The sequence below is a fragment of the Eublepharis macularius genome, chromosome 3 (assembly GCF_028583425.1).
Source record: "Eublepharis macularius isolate TG4126 chromosome 3, MPM_Emac_v1.0, whole genome shotgun sequence".
NCBI lineage: Eukaryota > Metazoa > Chordata > Lepidosauria > Squamata > Eublepharidae > Eublepharis > Eublepharis macularius.
This window is the reverse complement of record NC_072792.1, coordinates 167878775-167902662: the sequence shown is the minus strand read 5'-3', so window position 1 is coordinate 167902662 and position 23888 is coordinate 167878775. Positions and strand designations below refer to the sequence as shown.

The 23888-nt window shown below is 44.1% G+C and overlaps 1 protein-coding gene across 2 annotated transcripts; it reads left to right on the top strand.

Moving 5' to 3' along the window:
* PANX1 (pannexin 1) lies at nucleotides 1-23630 on the top strand. 2 transcript variants are annotated; one of them, XM_054974784.1, is made up of 5 exons: nucleotides 1-403; nucleotides 16076-16215; nucleotides 19319-19542; nucleotides 20768-21438; nucleotides 22988-23630. In XM_054974784.1, the coding sequence occupies exons 1-5, from the start codon at nucleotides 223-225 to the stop codon at nucleotides 23077-23079; spliced, it is 1308 nt and encodes a 435-aa protein (XP_054830759.1). In that variant the 5' UTR covers nucleotides 1-222; the 3' UTR covers nucleotides 23080-23630. The 2 variants fall into 2 exon arrangements, with proteins under 2 accessions (XP_054830759.1, XP_054830760.1); XM_054974785.1 differs by having other exon boundaries at nucleotides 315-403; nucleotides 16076-16219.
* Nucleotides 23631-23888: the final 258 nt, after the last annotated feature.

Genomic DNA, 23888 nt, shown 5'->3' with positions numbered 1-23888 from the left:
CTCGCCGGGGAGCGGGCGCCAAACAAAGGGGAGGCGGTGCGCACCCGGCACCGTTCGCAGGGCTCGACGACGGCGGCCTCGCGGCGCTCCCGTAAAAAGGAAGGCGGCGGCGGCGGCTGCAGCGGTTGCTGCAGGGGCGAAGCTTGAATGGGCAGCAGCTCCGCGGGCCGGCGTGGGGCGTGAGGGGCGCCCTCGGCTCGCGCGCCTCTCCCCGCCGCCAAGATGGCCATCGCGCACATCGCCACCGAGTACGTCTTCTCGGACTTCTTGCTGAAGGAGCCGTCGGAGGGCAAGTACAAGGGGCTGCGGCTGGAGCTGGCCGTCGACAAGCTGGTCACCTGCATCGCCGTCGGGCTGCCGCTGCTGCTCATCTCGCTGGCCTTTGCCCAGGAGATCTCCATAGGTAACCAGAGGCGGGCGGGAAGCGCCGCTCCTCCCCGCCAGCCGCGGCCTGGTTTGTGTAGTAGAATCCGACGGGGCTGCAGCGAAGCCCTGATGGGACTGTACCACTGCAGGGGGGGGAGGCTTAAAAAAATAAAGAAAAAGCGCGTGCGTGTGCACCTTATAACTCCCTGAAAGTTAAAAAAAAAAAAGCAGGAGTAATACTTCTAGCCCTGCCTTTCTTGTGTTGTGGGAAGGTCGCTTTAAAACAATGCAAGACACCCTTCAAAAGTGTTGTCCTCCTCCTCAGACTAATATGGTATAGACGACCTGTTGGGATGTGTCAGGATTCTACTGTCTCATTCTGCAGCATGTGTAGATCCCGCTCAGACCTGCAAGGACGCCCCCTCTGGCTGGTTGCCGCACTTGCAATTCACCTGTTGCGCCCTTTCCCTTGGCTCCCCCTCTGCGGGTGCAGAAGGGGAAGGTTGGAACCGGCTCCATCGTGTGGGAGCTTCAGAGCCACTTCTGGACCTCTTGGTTGGTCAACACTTGTCCATTGTCCCTTATTGCACAGTGAAATGATGTATGAAAGAGTGTGTGACCACACAAAGGGAAACAACCCTACACCTGCCAACAACGAATCCAATACTAGATGGAAGAAGCCATAAATAGAAAATGCACATGGTTTTTCTGTGATGTTCCCAGGTCTCATGTGGTATGTTTTGTAATGTGGAACTGGTTTTGATGAAGCTTGCTAGTTATTTATTTATTTTATTCAATTTATACCCCGCCCTCCCCACAGATGGGCTCAGGGCAGCTAACAACATTAAAAAATACATTAAAATCACAAAAACATAAAATCAATCATAATTTTTTAAAAAACATTAAAATAGTCCAGGAGCAGGCTATTTAAACAAATTGTTCCCATGTGCGTTTGGGAGGGCTTTCATTCATAGGGTCACCGTAGGTCGGAGGTGACTTGACAGCATGTAACACACACATATACACAGCGAGAGAGAGAGAGAGGTTCCATTTACTTTGGCTATTTGTGGCTTCTTGCATATAGTCATTGGATTCAGTTACATTTTGATGTATACCTGGTGCATAATTTTGCATGCTTTCCACTCATAGATTTTTCATTCATTTTTCATTGCTTGTGTTTGTAGGCTTTTATTTCCCTTTATGTGATCACACGCTCTTCTTATAGGTTGTTGAAAGGATACTTTTAGTTCTGCTAAGTTGAAGAGATGGGCAAGCCTCTGCGAACCAGGTGCCGGAGTTTGAAGAGAAGTGGGGGAGTTTCCTTTTTTTAAAAAAAAGGCCCTGGAGTTGATACCTGTGCCCTCTTGCTTTCAAAGCCTGATGAGCCCAAACATTTGGTTGTGATTTCTCAGAACTGTGAGGAGAAGAGCACTCTGAGTTATTCTTTATTGTCGCTTTTTATGGGACGCCTAGGAAAGGAGAGAGTAGTTCTTGAAGAGATTGCCAGCAAATACCCTGAGGGAATCCTGCTGTTTCATTGTTTAGTGGACGTGTTCTGTCCACTACCAGGAGCAGCATGCCTCTTTTATATCAGTTGCTGGGACCACAGGGGCGAGGGAGAGATGCTGTTGTGCCGGTCAGCCACTCTGTGAACAAAGTGCTGAACTAAATGGGCCTTTGGTCTGATCCAGCATGGCTCTTAGGCCCTTACATTAATTTTTTCATCTGGGGACTTCTAAATGGAAAACAGCACTGAAAGCCTTGGCACAAAATAGGGTTGCCAGCCTTCAAGTGGTAGCTGGACATCTCCCAGAATTACAATGGATCTCCAAGTTATAGAGATCAGTTCCCCGGGGGAAAATGGCTGCTTTGGAGGATGAACTCGATGGCATTGTACCCAGCTGAGGTCCCTGCCCTCCTCTAACTCTGCCTTCCTCAGGCTCCTCCCCCCAAATCCCCTGGAATTTCCCAACCCAAATCTGGCATCCATAGCAGAAAGGCAAGTATATAAGTGCTGTAAAGAGATGCACTTTGTGTCAGGGTGAGCCTGCACCATTAATAGGCTTAATTGCCTGTGTTTGCATCGATATAGTCAAATGATGCAGAGAAAAACTTATTATTGGAAAGAGGTTCTGACTGCTGGAAAAAGAGGGTAAAATTACCAAACTCTGGGGATGTAAACATAACTCTCAGGCTATGACTAATTTTACCCTGTTGTCCATTGTCTGTCCTGCTTTGGTTTATTGATTTGAGAGCATCAGATGCTCCCAGACCATTCCCTAAAACCAGTTTCTTTGTTCATATAGCCATAGAACAATAAAGCAATTGAAGAAGTAGAAAATATTCCTGCTTCTCCCAAAACCAATTTACTTGTTTTACCTTTGACTTGACTTCTAAGATTTTCATGTGAGTGTATGCAGTCTTTAACCTAAGTTTGAGATTGTTTTGCTTTCTTTCCTTCCCTCTCTCTTACATTGTAATTGTCTGCTTCGAGCTATCTTTACTTAGCTAGCTGCATTTGGAAATGGACTGTTACTCCCAATGATCTATGACTCAACAGAAAACTACTTTCCTTCTTTGCATGTTCAGCTCCCCAGAACCAGTATTTGTTCACTAGGGGAAAAAAGAAACTTCTGACTGAACATGGTGTCAGGCTATGCTTTTCCTCTTAAGAATTATTTATGCTTTCAAAATACAAAACAGTTTTATGGCATCTCAAAGAGTAAAGGTTTGTTGTGCCATAAGTTTTCATCAAACCCACTTCATCACCACGATTGCCTCCCACAATGCATCTTAAAAGTACCAGAAGTGCCTTTTGGTTTTTGCTGCAACATAATTATCTGTATGGAATTTATGCTTTAAGCCTGTGGTTCTCAAGCTTTTTAAAGTGGAACTTAGTTCTAAATTTATTGCATTGTTTCTTGAATTATTACTACACTGGCATTGCAGTTAAAAAATGTAATCCACCTTGAGTATCAGCAAGGAAGACAGACTATTAAGGGCATAAACAGTTTTTGCCATGTTTAGGTCCATATTAGACACTGTAACAGTGGCATATCTGTTTCTCCCACCCACCCATCATCTGCATCATGTCTAGTAGAATGCACTTTGTGTCATGATCCCCTGCTCATACCATTGTGCATTTTTCAAATGTTGCAACATTAGGACATGGATTGTGCCATCCCTAAACAGATATCCTTTTAAATCAGTTACAGTCAATGGGCTTAGAAGAGTGTAACATTGTTTGAGAGGGCACTGGAAGTCTATTAGGGTGAGAGCTATACAAGAAGGAGCTAGAACTAGGGGTGTGCAAGCCAAAAATTTTCGGCTATAGCCGAAAGTAGAAAGCCGAAAGAAAATTCTCTATCGTTAAAGCTGAAAGCCGAAACAAGAATCTCTTTCGGGATTCGGGATTCGGGATTCTTTCGGCATTATTTCGGCATTCTTTCGGCTTTTTTCTATGGGAAAATGCCTCCGTCTTCCAGGACGCCTGGAGGAGGCATTTTCCCACCGAATAAGCCCAAAATTGGTGGGGACCTTCCTCTAACCCTTCTCTAACAACCACCCAAGTTTCAGACAGATTGGACTTTGGGGGGCCATGTTATGGCCCCCCAAAGCAGGTCCCCCCATCCTCCCATAAAGGAGCATCTTCTTCATTATTTCCTATGGGGAAAAAATGAAGAAGCAGGCTTCCTTTGCCAGGGGTGGCATTTTGCATGCAAAATGCCCCCTTACCCTCAGGGGCCCTTCTCCCACCCCTCCTCCCACCCCCCACCAAGGCTCAGCCTGCTCCCACTTGGGGGGGCCATTTCATGGCCTCCCCAAGTAGGTGCTCTAATCTCTACCACTGACAGCTGGGGGAGGCTTGTGTTGCCAGGGGTGGCATTTTGCATGCAAAATGCCCCCCAACCCTCTGGGGCCCTTCTCCCACCCCTCCTCCCACCCCCCACCAAGGCTCAGCCTGCTCCCACTTGGGGGGGGGCATTTCATGGCCTCCCCAAGTAGGTGCTCTAATCTCTACCACTGACAGCTGGGGGAGGCTTGTGTTGCCAGGGGTGGCATTTTGCATGCAAAATGCCCCCCAGCCCTCTGGGGCCCTTCTCCCACCCTTCCTCCCACCCCACACCAAGGCTCAGACTGCTCCCACTTGGGGGGGCCATTTCATGGCCTCCCCAAGTAGGTCCTCTCAGCCCCTAAAGTCCACCCCTTACAGCCCCACACAAACCCAATTCCCCCCCAGCTGCCGCACACAGACCCAAATCCCCACATTAGCCCCTCACAGACCCAAATCCACCCCCACCTGCCCCACACCCATAACCCCAGGAACAGGCTGGCAAAGGCCAGCCCTCTCCCTTTGTTCCCTATGCTGGGAACTTCTAAACTCTCTTTCCCTGGGCAATTCTGCACAGCCCAGGGGTGCCACAATGGTGGGCACACTTCTGAGTGCCAGCTGGTCCCTGTGAAAGAACACCTGAACCACAGACACCCTCCCTCAAATTCCCCCACCACCTACAGAGATAGCTGGCCAGCCAGCCCCATTGTTCCCTATGATGGGAACCAACTGCACAACAAAGAATAAAACAAGAACAACACAAAATAAAGTTTTTAAAAAATTATTTTCTCCCTTCCAAAGTACAAGTAGGCAAAGCATTATGACACATTACACCAGCAGTCCCCCACACAGAAAAATAACACAACTCACTTAACATCAGAGAATCACAAAGCACGATTCCTGTCAAAAACACTTTATTTCTTGAACAGCTTTAGGTTACACAGCAGGGGGGAACACCAAAGGGCTTGGCAGCAGTATCTTACACAAAAATAACACAACTCACTTAACATCAGAGAATCACAAAAGCACAATTCCTGTCAAAAACACTTTATTTCTTGAACAGCTTTAGGCTACACAGCAGGGGGGGGGACACCAAAGGGCATGGAAGCAGTATCTTACACAAAAATAACACAACTCACTTCACATTAAAGAATCACCCCAAAAAATTGCTGTCAAAAGCACTTTATTTCTGTAACTGCTTTAGGTTACACAGTAGGAAGGCACCACAGAGCAGGAAAGCAGTGTACTACACAAAAATAACACAACTCACTTCACATCAGAGAATCACACAAACACAATTGCTGTCAAAAACGGTGAAGTGGGTTGTATTATTTTTTGTAGTACATTGCTATCATGCCCTTTTGTGCCCTCCTACTGTGTAACCTAAAGCTGTTCAAGAAATAAAGTGTTTTTGCCAGGAATTGTGTTTTTGTGATTCTCTGATGTTAAGTGAGTTGTGTTATTTTTGTGTAAGATACTGCTTCCATGCCCTTTGGTGTTCCCCCCCTGCTGTGTAGCCTAAAGCTGTTCAAGAAATAAAGTGTTTTTGCCAGGAATTGTGTTTTTGTGATTCTCTGATGTTAAGTGAGTTGTGTTATTTTTGTGTAAGATACTGCTTCCATGCCCTTTGGTGTTCCCCCCCTGCTGTGTAGCCTAAAGCTGTTCAAGAAATAAAGTGTTTTTGACAGGAATTGTGCTTTTGTGATTCTCTGATGTTAAGTGAGTTGTGTTATTTTTGTGTAAGATACTGCTTCCATGCCCTTTGGTGTTCCCCCCCTGCTGTGTAGCCTAAAGCTGTTCAAGAAATAAAGTGTTTTTGCCAGGAATTGTGTTTTTGTGATTCTCTGATGTTAAGTGAGTTGTGTTATTTTTGTGTAAGATACTGCTGCCATGCCCTTTGGTGTTCCCCCCCTGCTGTGTAGCCTAAAGCTGTTCAAGAAATAAAGTGTTTTTGACAGGAATCGTGCTTTGTGATTCTCTGATGTTAAGTGAGTTGTGTTATTTTTCTGTGTGGGGGACTGCTGGTGTTATGTGTCATAATGCTTTGCCTACTTGTACTTTGGAAGGGAGAAAATAATTTTTAAAAAACTTTATTTTGTGTTGTTCTTGTTTTATTCTTTGTTGTGCAGTTGGTTCCCATCATAGGGAACAATGGGGCTGGCTGGCCAGCCATCTCTGTAGGTGGTGGGGGAATTTGAGGGAGGGTGTCTGTGGTTCAGGTGCTCTTTCACAGGGACCAGCTGGCACTCAGAAGTGTGCCCACCATTGTGGCACCCCTGGGCTGTGCAGAATTGCCCAGGGAAAGAGAGTTTAGAAGTTCCCAGCATAGGGAACAAAGGGAGAGGGCTGGCCTTTGCCAGCCTGTTCCTGGGGTTATGGGTGTGGGGCAGGTGGGGGTGGATTTGGGTCTGTGAGGGGCTAATGTGGGGATTTGGGTCTGTGTGTGGCAGCTGGGGGGAATTGGGTTTGTGTGGAGCTGTAAGGGGTGGAATTTAGGGGCTGAGAGGACCTACTTGGGGAGGCCATGAAATGGCCCCCCCAAGTGGGAGCAGGCTGAGCCTTGGTGGGGGGTGGGAGGAGGGGTGGGAGAAGGGCCCCAGAGGGTTGGGGGGCATTTTGCATGCAAAATGCCACCCCTGGCAACACAAGCCTCCCCCAGCTGTCAGTGGTAGAGATTAGAGCACCTACTTGGGGAGGCCATGAAATGGCCCCCCCAAGTGGGAGCAGGCTGAGCCTTGGTGGGGGGTGGGAGGAGGGGTGGGAGAAGGGCCCCTGAGGGTAAGGGGGCATTTTGCATGCAAAATGCCACCCCTGGCAAAGGAAGCCTGCTTCTTCATTTTTTCCCCATAGGAAATAATGAAGAAGATGCTCCTTTATGGGAGGATGGGGGGACCTGCTTTGGGGGGCCATAACATGGCCCCCCAAAGTCCAATCTGTCTGAAACTTGGGTGGTTGTTAGAGAAGGGTTAGAGGAAGGTCCCCACCAATTTTGGGCTTATTCGGTGGGAAGATGCCTCCCCCAGACGTCCGGGAAGACGGAGGCATTTTCCCATTGAAAAGCCGAATGAAAGACGAAAGAATCCCGAAACGTTTCGGCTTTTTTCTTTCGGCTACCCGAAACGTTTCGGGATTCCCCGAAACGTTTCGGCATTCCCTGAAAGAAGCCGAAACACTTTTGTTTCGGCATTCTTTCGGCATTCTGAATGCCGAAACGCACATCCCTAGCTAGAACTTTTTGGCAGCTGTTGCACAGTAACTGTAGCATCTTGTTTGGTACAAGTTTGTGTGCAGTTCACATCATTTGCTGATTATTTTTGTCACTGTAGTCGATTTCAGACCACTCCTGATCAATATGTAAGGTTGCTGTTAGTCTTGTTGGCTGATTGATTTAAAAAAAATATTTTGTAATCTGCCTTGAGTCTCAGCAAGGATGATGGAGTATAACAAAATTTTGAAATGGGGGGAAATCTTGATATATTCCAAACAGTTTGATAAAGCACATTAACTGCTTCTATATAGCTGATCTTTCAGTTCCAACATCTTGTTTTAGTCCTGACATGAATTTTGTTCTTCATTAATGCTCTACTCATATCCTCAAGAGGCTTCCAGATACTCCATGCTTCCTTCTCTTCTCAGTTCCAACACCAAACCTGCATGCATACCAATAATTCCATGTGTTGTGTGGAAGGGGTAGCTGGAAAGGAACCTTAGGATATGTTCATAGAACTGTGAAGCAGCCATGACTGTGAAACATCCAATATAACCTCTTCCACCTAACAAATTTACCTTTAAATAATACAAAAACTATTTCTAGTGAAATATGTTTCTGGGTAAGCTGGCTAGAGTAACTACTATGAACGACTCAGTTACGCCTTGTGTTTCTTTATTCATTTCCCCTAAACAAAGTTATTCTATATTTATTAAAAAGACCCTCAGCATCTTCCTGGATGATTGCAGCATTCTACACTGTTTGATTGGTTGGTGATTGACCAGTTGAATATTGTTGCATGTTTTCTAGTTCGCCCCCCACCCATAATAAGATATCTGGTAGTAAGGGTTGGATCTAGATTAAATTTCCCACTAGTGGAAGGGGAGGTATAATTTCTGCCAATTCTCCCTTCCTTCTGCAGACTCCTGATTTACCTTTTATGCCATTCTGAGGGATACCTGTCCCCCAGGAGTAGCATTTTGGGGAGATCAATGGGCTGCTGTGAGGGGTGAATGTCAGTTCCACCGAGAGAACTGTTTTCCATAGTGGAAAGTTAAGTCTGGATCCAAAACCTCAAGGTCTTAAGACCTAGGGCTGCCGACTGCAAATGAAGGTATTTTCTGAGATTTTTTTTCCTCCAGCCACCATGCCATCCTTTCTGTCCCTTCCATCATCCAGGATTTTTAGCATGCCATGCTCCTTCCAGCCTCGTTTCCACGTATCTTTGATTTATTTACTTCATTTATACCCTTCCTTTCCTCCCCATTGAGACCCAAAGTAGCTCACATCATTCTCCTCTCCTCCATTATATTTTCATAACAATCCTGTGAGGGAGGTTAGGCCGATAACAACAACAACAACATTTGATTTATATACCGTCCTTCAGGACAACTTAACATCCGCTCAGAGTGGTTTACAATGTATGTTATTAGTATCCTCACAACAATCCCCTGTGAGGTGGGTGGGGCTGAGAGAGCTCTGAGAGAGCTGTGACCGACCCAAGGTCACCCAGCTGGCTTCAAGTGGAGGAGTGGGGAATCAAACCACCTGGCTATCCAGATTAGAGTCCCTCTGCTCTTAACCACTACACCAAACTGGCTTCCAAACTGGATAAATGTGTGACTAGCCCAAGGTCACCTCAAAACTTGTCATGGTAGAGGGGGAATTTGAACCTGTGTCTCCCAGCACTAAGCATTGCACGACAATCGATGCCTTTATAGACAGTGTGCCACTGTTCTGGATTCTCAGAAGACATGAGAGAGTGGGAAGGCCACCGAGTGCTATCTTTAGATGCTTTATCTTTAGAGAAATGAAGAGAGAAGGAGCGTTGAATGCTCTGGGGCAGAGTGGCAGGTGTCGTGCCAGCAGTGTGGTGGGAGACGGCATGCAGCAGGTGCTTGACAGAATCTTCACATTTCCTCAGTGACGTGCTGTCAAGACTCCAACGACCCACTTTTGAGTCTCTCAGTCCATCATTAGGCATTCCAATTCCAATCTTAACTCAGCTTCTCAATATGAATACAGTTTAGGCTGGATCATCTTATTTTTATTTTTTAAGCATTCCTATACTGTTTTTGTATTGCTTTAGATAGTACCTTGGGTAGCCTGCAAAAAAAATCTGAAAATGTCATAGCAAAGCAAACGACATTAGAAACACTAAAGTCCAATAACTAAAGACAGCCAACTACTAAAATAACTGGAATAAACAAGCCAACAGCCAGAGATATAAAAATTAAATGTTCTCAGGTGTCTGTTGGAATGAAATAGAAAACGGCCCAAATCGGGCCTCTGACGGGTGGTGGATCACTCTCCCAATCAGCAGCAGCCCAATCCTGACCATTTTGGGCCCCTTTCCAGCCATTTTCAGCCCCTTTTGCCATTTTGAGCCCAATTTCAGCCCTGAATGGCCAGGATTGGGTCCAAAACAGCCAGGATAGGTGATGTAAGGGGTGTGGCATATGCAAATCCGTTATGCTAATGGCACACTTCCAGTGATGGGAAGGGGCGTGGCATATGCTAATGAGGCATGCTAATGAGTTCCTCCAGCTCTTTTTCTATGAAATGACCCTTGATTATACTGATCATACTGTCAAGGTCAGTATTGTTCACTCTAACTGGCAGCAGCTCTCCAAAGCCTCAGGTTGAGGTTGTTCACCTTTACCTACAACAAGATCCTCTTAACTGGAGGCTAGGGGTACTGAACCTGGGACCTTCTGCATGTAAAACACCCAAGGATAATGATACTTAAAATGCATCATTATAATAATTAGCAATTTATTTCACAAGAGGATTTAAGAGTAATCTCTCTCCATCCACTGGTCATGTCAAGAAATTGGATTGTTCAGAAAATCAGGTTACATCAAAGAATGGCTTGTTTTGTTTTAGATTAGATTTCCTAACAAGCAGTAACCCATAATTTAACAGTAACCTTGTGGAGCCAATATGTTTGTTTTGCTATCAGCCAGTTTCATCAGATGCTCACATAAGCTGTGTTTGATTACTTAATGGGTTAAATTATCCCCTATTTTCTGCGAAAATTCCCTCACTTTTGATTTTCCCTCCCTCTCAGCTACTTATACTTCTTAGATAGGTATACCTTGTATGCTGCCCTTTTAGAAAAAAAAGTAAAATGTGAATAAAGTACTTAGTGTCAAAGTCCAGAAAGAAAACATTAGCATGTAGCGTGCTTTCACCCTTCTCTTTGAATCACATTGCATTTATTACCTGCTTGGAATAGAAATATTTTTGAAAGCAAGGTTGGTAAAACGGCTCATGATTCATTTGTAACATTATATCCTGTACAAAGATAATCCACATAGGAAAAAGTATGTACATTCTGTTTGAAATGTTGCATAAATTTTATTTTGCTGGTAGAAGTACACTTGGCAGGCAAATAAAAAATGGAAAGGAAGAGAGCGAGAGTGTTAGAAGTGGGCTTAGAAGGGTGTGATTATTTATGATGGCTTTGGAATTGTGTAAGTCTATGCATTTTAATGCAAAAGCAAAACCCACTTCATTTGGAGGGGCTTAATCCCAAGTAAGTGCACATAGGATTGCTGCCTCTGTTTCTTTTCCTTTTTGGTCCTTGGTTATTTCTCTGTCTCGTGTCAAATCCCTGGGAAGGACCAGATATTTAAAATACCATCCCAATGTGAGTTGGGAAAAATTAATTCTTTTGAGATTTGTTAGCACGGTTGTTTTTGTTTTATTTAACACCTTAAAAATCCCCTTCATCCAATGAATTTAGGGCAGCTTGCACAGGGAAAGGAGAGTTATCCTTAACAACAATCCTGTAAGGTAGGCTAGGCAATTGTTCTTCATATAGTCACCTGTGATGCACATTGGGGTTCTGTGTTTTGTTTTCAAAAAATGGGAGACAAAATGAGTAAAAGATGATACACAATAAATATGCAAGGTTGCCAACTGCCTGGAGGAAGAAAGTCCCCTTAATAGAGGCTTATTGGCCAGGTGGTTTTATTTAGCTCCATACCATTAAAAGCTTCAGCTCTCCATTTCCACATATTGGGTTGGATCCGACCAGTTTTTCTGCTGGTGAAAAAAGGGAGGAGGATTCGTTTGGTTCCCAGAGAAGCCTGTCCTGGGACATGCATGTGTAAAAGTCACGTGGGGTAATAACATTCGATAATAACATTCGATTTATAATACCGCCCTTCAGGACAACTTAATGCCCACTCAGAGCGGTTTACAAAGTGTTATTATTACCCCACAACAATCACCCTGTGAGGTGGGTGGGGCTAAGAGAGCTCAAGAGAACTGTGACTCGCCCAAGGTCACCCAGCTGGCTTTGTGGAGGAGTGGGGAATCAAACCCGGCTCTCCAGATTAGAGTCCCGTGCTCTTAACCACTACACCAAACTGGCTTGTCGTAAGAAAGGATTGTCGTAAGAAAGGAAACTGGGCAAGATTGAATGGAAAACATAACTGGACCTAATCCATTAAGCCTCTCTTAAAAGGAGAGGCCCAACAACACCCCTGTGAATAGAGGCTTATATTAAACTCGGTCTTGTTTTTCACCGAAATGTGTTTGGTCTCTGGTAGAGTCAGAGATTGTAAGATGAGAAAGAGAGACTGGCTCTTGGTCAATAACTAAGCTTTATGACTAAGGGCCAAACTAAACGTTACAGCCTCGATGGGTTTTACCCATGGACTCTGACGCCATTTATGGGATTATCTTGGCCATCCAGGGAGGGCTTGAGCCCAATCAGAGCTGCAGCTATTTCGGCACTTGAAAAGGCATCGGGGGGGGGGGTATTGGCCAGTCCCACCGTGCTGAAAGTCTGACCTTTTCCAGCATTTTTAAATGGCCGAGTTCGACTCTAAAATGGTTTCATCATCCACAGGTCAGACCTGTGAATGTTGTAATGTCTAGTTTGGCCCTTAGTTATGATTCTGGTAAAATTTATGGCCGATCACATTTCTGTGCAGTAGCATAGAACCCTTTTCTTTCATGGTGAATCAATATATCCACATTAGCAGTAGCCATGTACCTCCACAGCACAAACGTGGTTGCAGTCGCCCTGCCCATATTTTCTAATCAGCTTAGAGATTTCAGTTTGAATGAGAAAAAGGAGCTGTGTGAGCAAAATGCCTAAGAACTTTTCCTTCCTCCAATTCTGAATTCTTTTCTTCAATATGTCCCCATCTTGTTATTATGTAATTCTTTTTGCAGATCTTTTTAACTCCAGTAGGAACTGGTAGTGGGACTTTCCAAGAATTAGGAATGATGAAGCCTCACAGCTGCCAGAGTTTATATTTAGTGTGGGTGTGGCTAATGTTCCAGATTCCAAGACACACAAAGCAAAAATCTTGTTTAACTTAAGTCTACAGTGTTCCCCCTCTCCACTGATAAGAGTGACCTTTTCTTTTATTCCAACCATTCTCCCTATATCTAACCAATGATCCATGTTGGTACTCTTTGCTTCTAGCTTCCTCCTAATAATATCTGTCTCTTTGGATTTTCACTTTCTAATTTATATTTAGCTGCAAAATCTGCATTGAATGTAGTTAATAATATTGCTGCAGCTGTCTTTTGAATTCTTTCTTGGCTTTTAGTCTGGTTTATGAGCGTCATACCCAGTGTTAGTAGGAGCTTGACTGGTCAACTATGGGTGCTTTCACATCAGTGTTTTCCTCTGTGTTTGTTCCCAAATCGGAGCTCTGTTTTTTTGCAACATCCACATTGCATCCTCTAATCATTCCCTTTTTAAGTTTTCTCTGTCTTCGGCATGTTTTTTCTCAAACTTGCTTTGCTACAATCTTTTGGGAAAGAACATGGTCCAAATATTTTAGTACACAGTCTGTACAGGAAAGTATGCGTTTTCAAAGGTCCCACCTCCATTTCTGCCATTTTCCTCCCACTTGTTCTTTGCAGCCACAGTGTTCAGGTTTTTTTTCAGTTTTTAAAAAATTAATTGGTTTTTTTTTAAAAAAGCCCTCTGGTTTGCACAGTAGGAATAAAATGCAGGGGAAATGGCAGCTGATGGAGAAAAGTGCACAGAAAACTCCTGTGTAGACACTTGATGGCCAGTGCAAATGCCTCTGTATTTGCCATGGCAATGAATGACAACCGGAGACTCCCCATCATGTGAATGCAGTCTTGAGAGAGGGAGAGAGGATAGTTTCTAGGATTTTACAAAAGTTGGTACTCTTTATTCATTCAGAGCACAAATGATCAATTACATGTCTTTAGCAGATAGCAAAAATAGTTATGGTCTGGTAACTTTTTCAGGCTCATTTGCAGCTCTCATCTGCTAGATCAGGTTCAGAATGAAAAGAACAGTCACATCTCACAAAATTATGGTTTCATTAAACTAGCTGTGGTTAGTGTGATTGCCAGACACAAACCACTCCACTAACTATAAGCTCACACCCTGGAAATCTAGTTGGTCTCTAAGGTGCTATTGGACCTGAATCTTGCTCTTCTACGATACACCAACATGGCTACCCACCTGAAACTATAATTATTTAGGGTCTGTCAAACCAAAATCTGAAGCCATGGCTAGAAGTTAAGTTATTAAACATATGGGTAGGGTGGACTGTGTTTTCATGGGAAGTATGAATGCAAACATCCTCCCCAGTGCCGTCCTGGTTACAAAGCAGGCTGGGATTCCAGCTAGAGAGCCAGTTTGGTGTAGTGGTTAAGAGCACGGGACTCTAATCTGGAGAGCCGGGTTTGATTCCCCACTCCTCCACTTGAAGCCAGCTGGGTGACCTTGGGCGAGTCACAGTTCTCTGGAGCTCTCTCAGCCCCACCCACCTCACAGGGTGATTGTTGTGGGGTAATAATAACACTTTGTAAACTGCTCTGAGTGGGCATTAAGTTGTCCTGAAGGGCGGTATATAAATCGAATGTTATTATTATTATTATTATATCTTCAAGAGAGGGCAAAGATGGTGAACGCAGCATTTTGTCAAGGCAATCCAGGATCTGGACCTGAGCTGAATCCTAATTTTGTGAGCTAGTTAAAATAAACCAATTCCTTGTTACTTCCAGACTCACTCAAAGTGTGTAAGGGGCAAACTGACTTGGGAATCTAGACCAACCACGTTTTACAATTGAACTGAACGACTGATTCGTATCCGTCTAAAATAGTACGAGTTTCCCACCACCATGCCTGGTTCTCATGAAAATATAGACACTGTTGAAATAACCAGAAGCCTTTGGGGCTTTTGGCAACTCTGAGGACCCCTTGTTTTGATGGCCTAAACGATAGGAGAACAAGTTCCCTTCCCCCAGAAAAGAGCTACTGGGGTCTCTGCCAAGTGAGCTAAGTCTATTTTACCACCATCACGTAACTCAGATAAACAAGTCCCTGTTCTCATCAAGGAGTCCTGTGTCCAGTAAGAGCATGTCACCATGCTATAACAACAGCTTTTTGAATTGCATGACAACCGTGATTCATACAAAGTCTTTTTTATTCTCATTGTCAACAGAGACTCTAAAGAATCTTGGTTTCACATTGAAGGATCACGTGAAATGTTGTTCACCAGATTTAGTACATTGAATGCAATTTACACAACGAGTTATGATGACGTAGTGATGTCAGCCTTTGCCTCAAAAGCCAATCTTTCGAATGCGTGAATAGATATGGATTTATGCCGGTACAGCCTGCAGTGGCTCTTTGTTCCGAAAACGCCAAACAGCAAAAGGATGAAGAGACAGTATAAAGAACATTTGCAGCCCTGAAAAACAGAAATTTTAAAAGTGTACCCATTTTCATGTAAGAGAGCATAGAGGTAGCATCAACAAGGTACCAAACACAGCCAAATGAGCAAGGAGAATAGCTAGAGCAGGCATAAGAAATAGGGACCATTCGAAGACTGCCATATCTTTGTCATGTCATGAATTTGCCCCACTTTGGATCCGTTAAGAAGCTGGAATCTGGATCCCAGAGGTCTCAGCTCTGGAACAGGAGAAGAGGGAAAGAACTGATTTTAGAGTAGATGTAATTCTGACTCCTTGTTAATCACAGTTAACAAAGTGGAGCGTTAGAGTCAGGACAGATTCTGTAGTCGCCGCTGCAGGAAATTCACTCCTAGAACCAGTTTGGTTGCACTGAAGTTCACAGTTAAGGCTAACTAGAGTTTCTGCCCAAGCCAACTCTGGCTTAAAGTGGGCTTTCAGATCTTGGATTTTAAGAAGAATCGTAGTTAACCTTAGCCCCAGCTAACAGTGCTGAGTGCCTTGCTTGTAGAAAAAGTGTCTGTCAGTGGTGCGGCTAGGCTGAGCTCTTCTTTGTATTCTGGATAGTTTAGGTGGGTAGCCATGCTGATCTGCAGTAGAACAACAGGATTTGAGTCCAGTGGCTCCTTAATGTCTGACAAGATTTTCAGAGCATGAGCTTTCAAGAGTCAGAGCTCCCTTCTTCCATTCCTACTTTTGTCTGAAGAAGGGAGCTCTGACTGTCAGAAGCTTGTGCTCTGAAAACCTTGTGGGCCTCGAAGGTGCCACTGCACTCATATCCTGCTGTTCTTTGTATGCTGGATTTCTTTACTGCAGTGCAGAGTTATTTTTGTAATAGTGGGGCAGTAAATCAGCCTCCCCTGCACACACGAGTGTGTGCACACACATACCACAGTCTGTCTCTGGGCTGTTCTCCTGTATGTTTTACGCTAACCTGTCATGGCGCATTCTGCTTTGTCTCCTAGGGACCCAAATGAGCTGCTTTTCTCCAAGTTCCTTTTCCTGGCGCCAAGGAGCTTATGTGGACTCTTACTGTTGGGCGGCAGTGCAGCAGAGGCAGCTTTCGCAGGGCGATTCAGGACATCTTCCACTCTGGCTTCATAAAGTTTGTAAAGATAGATTTTTTAAAAAAATTCTTCTTCAGGGAAATTAAAATTTACCTGAGAATTCTGATATTGCGTGACTGCTTTCCTTCCTTACTCTTTGCTCGTTTGGTGCTAACACCGGAGCCCATCTGGTTTGTGTCAGTCCTCTTATAGGCTTGTGTAAAACTGTCCAAGGAATCTATTGTTGAAAGAAATGTTTACTTTTAAAAAAAAAAACTGCTTCCAGGACATTATGCTGCCGTCTTCTTGTTTCCATTTGTTTGAGAGCTATACAAATAGTAGAGCACTGAGGGCCAAACTACACAACAGGACGGCAGCTTTGGGAGTGGAGGAGCCCAGGTCTTCCCTCCCTCCTGGTACCGTTTTTCTGAGCTATAACATGAAACCGGTAGTCCTTCACCTTCTTTCCTATAGCCTCTTATAGTGCAATCCTAGCCAGGGTTACTCCAATCTAAGCCCATTGATGTTAATGGGCTTAGATTGGGTTAACTCTGGCTAGGATTACACTGTTAGTTATGATCTGCTCACAGCTGTACAGCATGATGCCATTCATTCCCACAAGGGGGATCAAGACATGATGTAACAAATGTACTACAGAATCTAAAAGAGTCCAGTAGCACCTTTAAGACTAACCAACTTTACTGTAGCATAAGCTTTCAAGAATCACAGTTCTCTTCGTCAGACGAAGAGAACTGTGATTCTCGAAAGCTTATGCTACAGTAAAGTCGGTTAGTCTTAAAGGTGCTACTGGACTCTCTTCGGTTTTGCTACTACAGACTAACACGGCGAAGTCCTCTGGTACTACAGAATGATAACGAAAGCAAAAGAAACACCATTACTTTCAGCACGTTACTTCAAGTAAAACTTATACAGATGACTGAGGAAAGCATTCTGGGTATTGAAAACCAAATGTATTTTCACTTCAGATCCAGAACCACTGTAATCTCTGACCAACATAAAGCGAAAACACACATCTTGTCTTAGTTTTCGCTGAAGCGCAAGCTTTTCAAAAGCTGCGTCAAAGATGTTTCCCAGATACGGCTTCTCTCTTCCTCGCTTCCTTTCTCAGAGACAGAATGTTTGAGTCAGCCTGTCAGAGTCCTTTCATCGGGCCTTTGCTCTTCCTTGGCTTTCCCTTTAGCAGTGCCCCCCTCCCCCCAACACACACACACACACACACACTTTGCTGCAACATGACTCATCAGAGCTCCTCAGCCATTTGACAGCGAAATCTAAATATTCAGGACGCAGATGTGCTGTTGAGAGGCCAGTTGTCTGAGCCTAGCTGCACAATACACTGTTCCCCGGTCTGTTGACAGACACGTATTGGATGTTCTGTACTGGGAACTTAATTTTCAGGTATTCATGGGCCCAATTGAGATCAGGATTGCAGGGAGAGGAGGAATAAGCTTTCTTCCAGTGCCGTTTTCCTGACTTGAAATAGCTCAGGGCTATTTACTATTTGAGGTAAATTAAATGTACTATCTGTAAATTTCCATGATGAGAAAAATAGTGGTTCATTGGGGCCATTTTAAGTTAGAAAAACAGCAAGGTGTGAGGGACACTTAAGCCTCCTCTGCCCACACACTGGTCCTGCTCCAAAATGGGCTCCCACACACCTGGGAATTGAGTTCCAAGTACGGAAGCCCCAGAACATGTTTATCGATAGGACCTGAGGACAGTGTATCACATGGCTCTTCTTACAATCCATATCAGCAGCCTCATATTTTAATTGATCCAGAGGAGTTAGCCATGTTAATCTGTAGTTGCATCTGATGAAGGGAGCTGTGGTTCTTGAAAGCTTATGCCCCAATAAAGTTGGTTAGTCTTCAAGGTGCTACTGGACTCTTTACTGATATTTTAAGTCACTCAGACTTGTCTTTTATCATGAAGCATTTAAGAAAAAATTACAGTCTCCGTATTTTTATCCCACCTTTACCCCAAGGAATTTAGGGTGGTTGCCTATATGGTTTTCCACTCCCTTGTTATATCTTACAACAACCCTGTGAGGAATTTCAGTTTGCGAGAAAGAGCGATTGGCCCAAAGTCGCTCAGTGAGGTTTATGGGGACTTGAACGCAGGTCTCCTACACTCTAGGTACCATGGCATACTGGCGGTCTACAGAACTGTATTTAACTGCTCTATAGAACTTGAAGCAATATACCACTGCTTGGTTCCACCATTTTCTCCTTATTCCTGCTGTTGTGCCTACTCTGAGTAAGGACTGAAAACTTTCATTGGCCCCGCTTCCTGGTTCTTTTTGCAGCCTGCAGGTACAGTTTTTCTCATAACTTTTCCTCCACTCCAGGAAGCAGGCATCTTGATTTCCTGAAGTAAAGACGTAGCAGCAAGGGTAGTTTAAAAGCTGGCAGATCTCCTCTTGATTGTTGGCCTTGCAGAAAACAAACTGGTCACTTATAACTTTTTAAAGTAAGAGAATAAAATAATTAAAAGGGAATTTTCCATAAGGGGGAAAATAATAGAATAGTGATTAATAAACAATAGCATAGGTAAGGAAAGAGAATAAACGAGAGCCAGTTTGGTGTAGTGGTTAAAATGTCAGACTGGGACCTGGGAAACCCCAGTTTGAATCTCTGCTCTGCCATGGAAGCTTGCTGGTTAACCTTGGGCCAGTCACACACTCTTAGCCTAATCTACCTCACAGGGTTGTTGTGAGGATAAAAAGGAGGAGAAAAACGGTGTAAGCTGCTTTGATTCCCCATTGGGAACCAAATAAAGTCAATAATAAGAACAACGGGGGGAAATATAATAAGCAAAAATAATGGAAATAAGTAAAAAATATCCTTTATGAGTCTTACGGTATTTGCTTCCAGAGCTTACATGATATGCTAACATCTCCAACTTACTGGTTTAAATAACACTCAGAGGGAAAACCAAAAATTCTTAGGTTATTTTTTTGAGATGATACTAAAAGCACTGTTCCTTTCTGCATTTTCCAATCTATAATGTAAACATTAAACCTACATGTATTGAATTTTTAAGGCACCACCATATCAGCCGTATTGTTGTTCTCTTTGCTTGTGATTGCAGATAGATTCTGATCCGAGCTCCTTCCCTGCCCTGATTTGTTTCTTTCCCCAGTTTTTCCCCTACATCCTTCTGCTGGTTGCTATCTTACTCTACCTGCCATGGCTCTTCTGGCGTTTCACCGCAGCGCCCCACCTTTTCTCTGACCTGAAGTTTGTTATGGAAGAACTCGACAGAGCCTACAATAGAGCCATCAAAGCTGCCCACAGCTGCCACAATGGGGACTCGAGGGAACATACTAGCCCACTGCCTGTTATGAATGAGAACACAGGTCAGAGGTAATAGAACCCCCCTCTTGCCATTATCTCTCGTGTTTAACAAACTTCAAGTTGAAAAATACTGCTCACATCCAGATTACAAAACAGGTAAAACGTTGATGGCCAGGGAGCAATTGAGAGGTATGTAACCCCCTCCCCTGAATTTCATAATTTACCATGAGACGTGAGGGGAAGATCCGGCATCATCCAGCAGTTTTGCATCGACATGAAGCTGCCTTATACTGAATTGATCCCTCCAGGTCAGTGTTTTCTACTCACACTGGCAGCAGAAATCCAGGGTCTCAAGGAGAGGCCTGTCACATCACCTGCTGCCCAGTCCTTTTTAATTGGAGACACTGGGGATTGAACCTGGGACCTTTTGCATACAAAGCAGAGGTTGTTCCACTGAGCTATGGCAGCTCTGCGGACTAAAATCAAGAGAGACACTGGCTTCTACAGTACTAATTTATATTGGTTTTATCATTCAGTTGTCTTATTAGCTTCTTTAAACTCCAGATAACCATGGCAACTGGAATTTGGTCAGCTCTGAGAATTTTCTGTTAGAACCCTATTTTTCCTCCTCCTTCCCTCTCTTGTACACACTCAAGTTCCGAGGGTTCCCTGTGAGTACGGAATGGTCATTAAAACAGTTGAGGGCTGTACATTTATAGCAGGGGTGTATAACGCTTATCTGGGCTATAATGGATCTTGTCTGGAGTTAAATTGGCCACCCCATGATTTCACCTGGTGAAATGTAGCCTTTCAGATCTTCTCTGGAATAAGACGAGTAAGCGTTCTGACCTTCATCCTCACAGGAAATTGTTGCAACAGAGAAATTTCTGCAAGGCAGTCAGAATGCCGCTTCTGAGCTGTTCCCTGGACTGAAAGGCGGCATTCAAGTGGAAACTTCTTGCTTTGTCCCAAAGCAGAGACTCACCAAGAAGTTGGAAAGGTCAATGAGAAGTTGGGAGGTGGACATTCTTACTTCCCCAAACTTTGCATTTCTGGTGCCTCTCTGGGCTGCACAATATGACTTCATGGGCCCTGTGCCGTCTTTTTGCCATATGTTGTACACCCATGTTGCTGCATTAGCCTAGTACGGTTACCCTTTTAGCGCATACCTAAAATTCTGATCCCGTTGTCTAGGAATATGAACCGTTTTCCAGTTTTCTTCGTGTATTTTGTGTGGTTTGTAGGCAAACAGAAACCTGCTTGTAAGTCCTCTGGATGTTCTCTCTTTTTGCAGTTTGTGGGAGATATCTGAAAGCTACTTTAAGTACCCAATGGTGGAACAGTACCTGAAGACAAAGAAGAGGTCAAAAGGCTTGATAATCAAGTACATCACTTGCCGTCTGCTAACACTGACAATTATTGTACTGGTCTGCCTCTATCTGGGCTATTATATCAGCCTTTCCTCTCTGACTGATGAGTTCATCTGCAACCTCAAAACCGGGATCCTAAAGAACGACACGACTGTTCCCGAACGGATCCAGTGCAAACTGATTGCTGTCGGCATCTTTCAGTTGCTCAGTTACATCAACTTAATTGTGTACTTGCTATTGATACCTGTTGTGCTTTATGCCTTGTTGGTCCCGATCAGGCAGAGCTCAGACATCCTGCAACTGTATGAAATCCTGCCCACCTTTGATGTCCTTGAGGTCAGAATAAAGCGCTATGACGACTTGAGCCTTTACCTTCTCTTCCTCGAGGAAAACATAAGCGAGCTTAAATCTTACAAGTGCCTCAAAGTTTTGGAGAGCCTGAAAGGCAGCGGGGAGAAATTTGACGCCATGCAGCTCCTGATGAATCTTGGCATGATTAAAACAGACACTATAGATGGGAAGCCAACGGTGGTCAAAGACAACTCTGAAAAGAAGGTGGAAGGAAATACAGCCAACAGTGCAGCAGAATTAAAGGGTAAAGTTGTTTTGCTTGTGTACGCACATGTGTTAAACCTACACATGAAGTGCATTCGGAGGCTTTGCAGGAAGAAGGTCCCAGCTTTCAATCTCTGGGATCTTGAGTTAAATAGTAGTGATGGGAAGGATTTCTGCTTGAGGCCTGGGAAAGCCCCTCCGAGTCAGTACTGAACTTGATCGAGCAATAATCTGACTCAGTATAATACATCAGAGATCAGGCAAGCATATGACCCCACTTTTGTCTGATCGCAAGCTTGATCCTATGCATGGTCCTTGGAAGTTAAGTTCAGTGGGAATTACCCCGTGCAGTTGTGTAAGGGGATTGCTTCCTTAATTTTAAGTGACTCCTAAATTGGATACGGTGGACTTCTAGAGAAGCCTCATAGACATCATTCTTTCGTTCTTTTGCTTAGACCGTAGCTCAGGCTTCTTAAACCTTTTTTGTGCCATGGACTCCTTTGGCAGTCTGGTGAAGCCTATAGATCCCTTTCCAGAATAAGGTTTTTAAATGCACAAAATAAAAGACATAATTTCAGTTAGATTAGTAAAATAAAGATGTAATTTTTTTCCATCCAAGTTCACAGATCACCTGAAATCTATCCACAGATTCCAGGTTAAGAACTCCGGCCATAGCTGGTATTCTAGAATGACCCTGGGTTCTGTGGTCATGTTCACATGGTATAAAGAACCAGTGTGGGGTAGTAGTTAGTGTGTTGGATTAGGATGAAGGAATCCTGGATTTCAAAACCCATTTGGCCATGAACTTCAGTGGGCAACTTTGGGTCAGTTGCTGTGACTCAACCTGTCTTACCTCACAGGGTTATTGTAAAAATAAAACAGGAGCAGAGAATAGCTCATTGAGCTGAGAACAACATATTCACAGTAATATATGGATTTATGGAAACAGCAGTACTGTTTTTTAAGAAGCATGTTATATTTGTGTCTATGCAATGATCAGTTTGTTCAGTCATGATTTCGGTGATCTAACCGTGCATAAGGAGTAGGGGATCGTGCTAAGTGTGATTTTATTGATATGTGCAGTTGCGGTGTGGAGTGAATAGGGCGATAAGGCACCTTTTACAGCTTTGGTGTGCATGTTCTTTGGTGTGCTTGATCAGAAGCCCAGGTTTTTGAAAGTATGTAGAGACCAAAGCTGGAGACCATGTGTCACACAAAATGGTGGCTGTGCATATTAGATAGCGCACTCTCCCTTATATGAAATCTGTTTTATTTACTGGATTGGAGAACGATGTCAGCATTTGAGAGCAAGTTTGGTGTAGTAGTTAGGAGTACGGGTCTCTGATCTGGAGAGCCGGGTTTGATTCCCCACTCCTCCGCTTGAAGCCAGCTGGGTGACCTTGGGTCAGTCACAGCTCCCTCAGAGCTCTCTCAGCCCCACCCACCTCACAGGGTGTTTTTTGTTGAGATAATAATGACATATTTTGTAAACCTCTCTGAGTGGGCATTAAGTTGTCCTGAAGGGCAGTGTATAAATCGAATGTTGTTGTTGTTGTTATTTCCTTTTGTAATTGTTTGTCTGTCTTCAGATTTGTCGCAGCCAACATCAACAGGTGATGGAGCAACAACAAGCAAAGCAGACGGCAAGGTTCGCCAGAGGCTTCTGGATTCCTCTTGCTGAAAGTGCTCCAGCTGGTGACTGGGTGATTATGAGAGGTCTTCCCATGTGCTCCAGTGAACAACGGGTGGCTGCCATCTTGTCGAGAATGAAAGAACTAGGACTAAGGGCAAAAACGTTTACAGAGATATACTGTGCCTATGTTTACATACCTTTTCAGCCTTCTGTGTCTAAGGGCATGCCTTTGAATTCATTTATGCAGGCTGTGTTGGAAAGGAACATTGGAAAAAAAGCTAAAGTCCTGCGAGATGAGTAGCTTCCAAAGTGGATAGCTGGGAGAAACAGATGAACCTGCATGAGAAAGAAGTGGAACTGTTCCCAAGAAATGAAACTTGGGATCAGTTCATACATGGCTTCTTTTGTGCAGGTCCTTGGAAAACTTAATCCCAGCTGACACCTTAGCCTCCGCTGATCAAAGTTGCCAACACCAATCTAGAAGGATCCTTGGTTTCACTCAAGAGAAGGAAGCTGTGTGTGCCTATTTGATCTCTCATTACTTAATTGCTCAGCAGTTGGGACTGGACTCCACTTTTGAATGCTCCAATGCATGATAAGCCGCTTTTTAATCTTCCGCTGCGCATGGCATAGTCTTCACAAAGCACGCCAGCACAAATATTTGCCCTCTTTTGGTTGTCTGTTGAATCAAGACACCTGGTACCTTTCTGGTGACACGGAAGTGCTGCGGTGGTGTTAGCAGAAGTGGCACGGAGAATTCAGACGGCTCAGATAAACAGAGTTCGAATAGGCTTTAGTTTGCTTGTGAAATAAGGTTCAAGATATATATGAACAGGGGTTTTTTTGTGGCAAAACTC

Coding starts and splice junctions, on each gene's coding strand:
- PANX1 (XM_054974784.1), top strand. CDS start 223: ATGGCCATCGCGCACATCGCCACCGAGTACGTCTTCTCGGACTTCTTG. Junction 16,216..19,318: donor TTCCACTCTGGCTTCATAAA/GTTTGTAAAGAT, acceptor TTCTTTCCCCAG/TTTTTCCCCTACATCCTTCT. Junction 21,439..22,987: donor CAGTGCAGCAGAATTAAAGG/GTAAAGTTGTTT, acceptor GTCTGTCTTCAG/ATTTGTCGCAGCCAACATCA.